This window comes from Phascolarctos cinereus, unplaced genomic scaffold (assembly GCF_003287225.1).
Source record: "Phascolarctos cinereus isolate Bilbo 61053 unplaced genomic scaffold, phaCin_HiC Scaffold_2;HRSCAF=192, whole genome shotgun sequence".
NCBI lineage: Eukaryota > Metazoa > Chordata > Mammalia > Diprotodontia > Phascolarctidae > Phascolarctos > Phascolarctos cinereus.
Window position 1 is genome coordinate 34,771,562 of NW_027555625.1, and position 6,000 is coordinate 34,777,561.

Genomic DNA, 6,000 nt, shown 5'->3' on the forward strand with positions numbered 1-6,000 from the left:
TAACTTTAAGAAATTTAAGTATCTGTACTGTGCCAGGGAAAATTAATTCAACAAGCATTTATTAAACCTGTACTTTTAACCAGGCACTGTGCTAGGAGATGAGGATACAGAGGGGAAAAAAAGTCAATCAGTTCCAGGCCTCAGGAGGCCAGTATCACCAGATCCCTGACTATGGGGTGAGGGGTTTAGGTTTAAGAAGGCATGGAGGGATGAAAGCGATGCATATGTATGCTAGACAGGAAACAGTTCAGAACTTTGTTAGAATTTGGACTACATGGAAGGGATAGTGAAAGAATAAGGACATGAATATGAACAGAGGGATGACAGAATGAGGCTTAGAAGAATTCAAGTTAATGGGCCACTTTACCTAAATCAAGAAAGGCCCTGAAAACCAAGGCACAGATTGAAAGCAGAATGAAATCGGGTGGTGATGGTAGTGCTTAGGATGGTTGGAGGAGAGGGGGGAAGAGGAACAGTACAAACAGTGAAGAGAGGAATCCATGACACATTGAGCAAGAATTGAAAGAAAATGTGGAAGATCATAACTTCTCCACAACATAGTACAGCAGACCAGGGTCTCATTCAGGTTTTGGGGTCAAGGTTTCTGGCCAAAGTGACCAGGGGAAAGATGTCCCAACTAACAGAAGTGGAAAACTTGGGGCAGCTAGGTGGCACAGCATATAGAGCACCAGCCCTGAAGTCAGGAGGACCTGAGTTCAAATCCGGCCTCAGACCAAACACTTGACACTTACTAGCTGTGTGACCCTGGGCAAGTCACTTAACCCCAAATGCGTTTAAAAAAAAAAAAGAAGTGGAAAATTTGGTAAGAGACGGGGATGGTAACTCAAAGGAGCAGGACAGTAAAGTAACCCAAACAAGATTTTTCATTTTCAAAAAATGGGATAGGCTTGTACTTTTTTAAAGGCAGAATCTGGTGACTGGCAAAGAGAAAGCAAAGATGTCAGAGCTAGTGTGAAAGCAAGGATTCTCAAAAGCTGCATCTAAAACACAAAATAAGCTTCTGTGTGAAGGAGGGAAATACCTGGTTTTTTTCATACTGAAAATGAGAGGAGAGACAGAGGTACACTGGAGAAAAGAGGCAAAAGCAAACAAGACAATTCCGGGCACACAGCTTTAGTCGTCAATGACCAATATAAAAACTCTCATTCTCAGTGACAGAGAAGGTCAGAACTACTCTCCTGTGTACAGGAAGACTAAGAACCTAGCACTGAGTTCAGTCATAAAAATCATACGGCTTTGAAGTTGGAAGGGACCATCATTTTGTCCAACCATTTTCATTTTGTAGATGAGGAAAGCGAAACCCCAAAAAGTGTCTTGGTGCCCCATATCTCATAGTTAGCTTAAGACGGAGCAGTCCGTGAGCCTCCAAGAACACCAGGCCTCTGGCTCTCTTCCGCAGACGATGTCAAGTATCTGGTGAGTGATACAACAGGGACTCTGCAGACCCACCTATGGATTACAGGACCATGGAAGGTGCAAGTCAGCAGGGGGCCACGGTGGCCATCTACTCCATTCGTTGCTGTTCCTGGGTCATTTCAGTTGCGTCCTACTCATTGTGCCCCCAGTTGGTGTTTTCTTGGCAAAGACACTGGAGTGGTTTGTCATTTCCTTCTCTAGCTCATTTTACAGAAGCGAAATTGAGGCAAACAGAGTTAAGTGACTTGTCCAGGGTCACACAGCTGGTATGTCTGAGGCTGAATTTAAATTCAGAAAGAGGAGTCGTCCAGGTTCCAAGCCCAGTGCTCCATGCACTATGGTGCCACCCAGCCGCCATCTATCCATACACCAGAAGAATTCCCACGATCAGTAAGTGGTTATCCAGGCTGCTTGAAGACCTCTGTGCTAAAGGTCTCATGTACAAGATATAAGAGGAAATGATTCTGATTTATAAGACAAAGAACCATTCCCAAACAGATGAATGGTCAAAGTATACGAATTAGGCAGTTTAGAAAAAATGCATGCTATCAACAACTACAAAATAACTAACAATTAAAGAGATGAAAATTAACACAACTCTCAGGTTCCACTTCATACCTATCTGATTGGCAAAGATGACAAATGCTTAGAGGAATTATTATACTCATGCACTGTTAGTGGAGCTGTGAACTGGCCCGGCCATTCAGGAAGGTAATTTAGAACTATGTCCCAAAAAGGTGCTGTTTGCATTTCCTTTGCCGCAGCCATGCTGCTACCTATACCCCAAAGAGATCAAAGAGGAAAAGAATCCATATTTACAAAAATATCCACAGCAGTTCTTTTCATAATAGCCAAAACTGAAGAATCAGGGGGCTCTTTCTTCCCAGGGAAAGGCCAAACAAAGCACAGCCTGTGAAGGCAGTACAAAATCATTGTGCCCCAAGAATGACAAAATGGACAGCTGCAAAGGAAACTGGGAAGAGGCTGGTCCGGGCCGCCTTTTGACGCATTTATAGGAGGACATGGAGGAGAATCAGAATCCAGAATCCAATCCAGACGGATTGGAGCAGGAAGCTATTGTGAAATGACGCAAAAGTGTTTTAAAAAATTAATAAAACTTAAAAGAATTTTATCTGTACTGTAATTGAAAACCATAAGAATCATTTAAAATCGTATTTATATTAGAGAATGTCCACAGCCATGACTGTCACTGTGTCCCCCCCCACTCAAGTGAGGACATATAGCTGTGGGAGTCCAGGGTGCCAAAATGGGACAGTGAACTCCAGTATGCCAATGGAGCTGTTACTTCATTGTTACGGGTACTCCTTTCGACAATGCACATTACAATCCACTTGCTTCTCTTGATTCTGTGTGATTCTCCTCCACGTCCTCCCATAAACTCATCAAAAGGCAACCCAGACCAATCTCCTCCTTTTCAAATCTGGCCTGAGCTTACTGAGTCTCCCGGGTCCCCTCCCCCGAGATGTGCCCTATATAGACTGTCCCAACTGCCAATAAGAGTCTGGACAACAGTATTTCTCATCCACCTTGTTTTCTCAGTGTGGATAACAGACACAACAAGCTCTTCTGAGTGACTATGACGCTCATCCCTAAATGATCCTAGAACAACTTTTTTAAGGTCAGAAAGGTAGGAATGCCCCCAGTAACAGTGCGGGTGGCAGCAAGTCGAACAGCAGGCATCAGTCAGGTGGGTAGCCTGTCGCAACACTTCAAGGCATGTGACTGGGCTACCAAACCTTGAGCTCCATTATTCAGTACGGATGTAGTCATGACCTCACAGAAAAGGGTCCTGAAAGGTGATAGTCAAAAGTCCTCCCCAAAATAACAGAATTTCATTAGAATTTTAAAATTAAAATGTTTAAAGTTGTATAAGCAACAATGATTACTAAATGCCCAACTACACAAAAAGTTAATGTTATAAAGAATGCAAAAAGCAAAATCAGAATACACACTAATTATGAACACGAAAAAAATGGCAACAAAATTAAAAAATATAGACATAAGAAAAAAAATCAGAAGGGAACCAGGAATGAAACAGTATTATTACATTTTATTTTCATAGTTTAATGTTATTACATACCTTTTTAAACACATTGTCAATAACCGAGTTTAGACTTTTGTGGACCTTTTTGTAATTCCGTATTTGAATGTTTTTGTTGAAGGTTTCTAAACTCAGAAGAAATTTTACAAATCAGTGGTCCAACGGGGTAGAAAGAACACCTAAGCTGATAGATAGCTTGCTCAGATCTGCCAAGACCAACATGAGCTCCCAATAAGTTCTGATCAAATGGGGCCCAAAGATCTCTTCCCTGGGTAATACAGTAAAAGTCTTCTGGAGTAGTATTTTGGCCTGCCTGGGAGTCAGGAAGATCTGGATTGAAAACCTTCCACTGACACATGCCAGAGTGTGACCATGGGCACGTCCACTTCATCTCTCCCTGTCTAGGCAACAGGGCAACTCTCTAAGACTAAAAGTTATACATAGCTAAATTTCCAGGTCTGCACAGGACTGGAGTTTGTATATCAGGAGGTCACTACCTTGATAAAATAAAAGTCCTGGACAAAGAAAAGAAAGCCCCATGAAAGAAAAAATAAGGATTAAGGTTTTGTCTATTCAGTCCAAAAAAAAAGGGGGGATGTGCACAGGCCTAGGAAGTGAGCAGTTGGGAGGAAATCCAAGAGCTGGCACCTGACAAGAATTTCTGGAGTCAGCTGGGAGGAGGAAAAGGAAAAAAGAACAAAAAGCAAGTTGTTCTGACTACTATCTGAGCAGTGCCGGGCCTCTCTGCCCCAAAATATCTACACCAAATTAATTGCTGCCAACTAGGTTCCTTGGATTTAAGAGGAATTTAACCCTGAAGGATAACATGGGAAGGAGGCCTAGGCAGGCGGCTAGAGACAAGCTGGACCTCACCACTTGTCTGAGGAGCGTCTCCTTCCCTGGTAACCAGAGAGCGCCGGGAGTTTGGGAGAAGGGACAGGCCTGGCCTGGAGAACGCAGCTCAAAGCCGATAAAGGTTGGCGGAGCAGCACCAGCTCAGGACAGGGACACCAACTACTACTTCATTTAAACCACAAGGTTCCAGCGCAGTCTCTTCTCTCTGCTCACATGCCCCGTGTGTAGGCTGCCTTTATGATGCTCAGACCAGACTTCGATTGGCCGTATTTTATTCAGGTCTCCCCAAAGTCTCGGTGCAGTTTAACGCTCGCTCGCTGATTAAATTAAAGCTTAATTAACAATCAGCTCCACTTTCAAAGCCTGTATTCTTGCCAGGCTCCTTATGACCCCTGGGGACGGGACTTTCTGACATCAGACCTGGGAGGGTGTCCCGGCACAAGGTCACGACCCCTGTCCTCCTCCCCCTTCTGCAAGGATCCAGAAACCCCATCTTTAGGGTTTCCCACTAGTTAAGAAACTCTAAGTAAGATTAGTTAGACAAGGGCCCCGACCCCCGCCCGGCACAGTAATAAACTGGGCAGAGAAAAGGGCCTTTAAAGGCCAGTCGGCTGTCCCAGAGCGAGGGCCAACCTTGCTTCCGACAGCACTCCAACTACCGCTCCCAGCAGCCCGTGCGGCCTGCCACTCGCCCAAGCCAAGCTATGTAGCCCCTCGGGAGCCCCGAGGCCTGCTGGGAACCGTAGTCCCCTGTAGTACGCCTCGCTCCTGGCGCGCGGGCCCGCCCCTCGACCTTCAGCCACTGGCTGAGGCGCCCCGGGCACGCGGCGCACCAGCCACGCCGGCGCCGGCTGGCCTCCATTGGCCTTCTTCAGTGAACGGCGAGCGGGGATTGGCGGAGCGCCGCGAGGCCCCACCCCCTCCATCCTGCCGGCTCTCCCCACCTAGCAATCACCCCTAATTCATTCTGCTCCAGGGAATCCCCAAGTAACGGCCGACAGCGCCCCCGAGCTCTAGAGAGGCCCCGGAGCGGGCGCCCGGCCCTCCGCGAGCGCGCTCCGCCCGGGCCTCGCCGGGGTCTCCCCGCCCCTCGCCTTCCGTTGGCTGCTCCGCACGCCCCCCCGCGCTCACCTGGGTGGCGGCGCTCACGCCAGTTAGCTGATAAACCCGCAACATCTCTTCGGGCCGGCGGAACACGCGTCTGGGGGCGAGCTGCCGCAAGCACGGGAGGGCGTGCGTACGTACTCCCCGGCCGCCCCCTCAACGCCAAGCCCGGCAGCACGCAGAAGAGGGGAAACCGGCGGAACCGCGCAAGCGCAAACCGCCAGCAGCCCCGCTGTCCTGCCAGACTGACGGCGTCGGAAAGGGGCGGGCGAGGGAAGTGTTGACGGCCTGCGTCAGCAACTAGGGACGCTGGCGGAGCAGGGAAGGATTGGTGGGATGAGAGGAGGAGGCGGGGTGATTCCGAGCCGGCCTCGTCGATCGGACCAAAGCCTGGTAGCGTGAAAAGCGTCGGCAGGCGTGTCCTGTAGGGCCAACTTCCGGCTTCCGGTCTGAGGCCTGGTCCGAAGCCCTGCCCGCAGAAGCCCGAGTTCGAGAGAAGTACATGTTCTGAACCCGTGCTCTCTTTGTCTCCGTTAGTTCCC

At 48.2% G+C, this 6,000-nt stretch overlaps 1 protein-coding gene across 3 annotated transcripts in view; it reads right to left on the bottom strand.

The window, feature by feature from the left end:
- IMMT (inner membrane mitochondrial protein) overlaps positions 1-5,734 on the bottom strand; it is a 45,109-nt gene extending 39,375 nt beyond the window's left edge. For all 3 annotated transcript variants that reach the window (XM_020969463.2, XM_020969462.2, XM_020969460.2), the window contains exon 1: positions 5,486-5,734. In XM_020969463.2, coding sequence (XP_020825122.1) covers positions 5,486-5,530 — 45 coding nt within the window. In that variant the 5' untranslated portion in view covers positions 5,531-5,734. The remainder of the gene's footprint in view (positions 1-5,485) is intronic.
- Between the last annotated feature and the right edge of the window lie 266 nt (positions 5,735-6,000).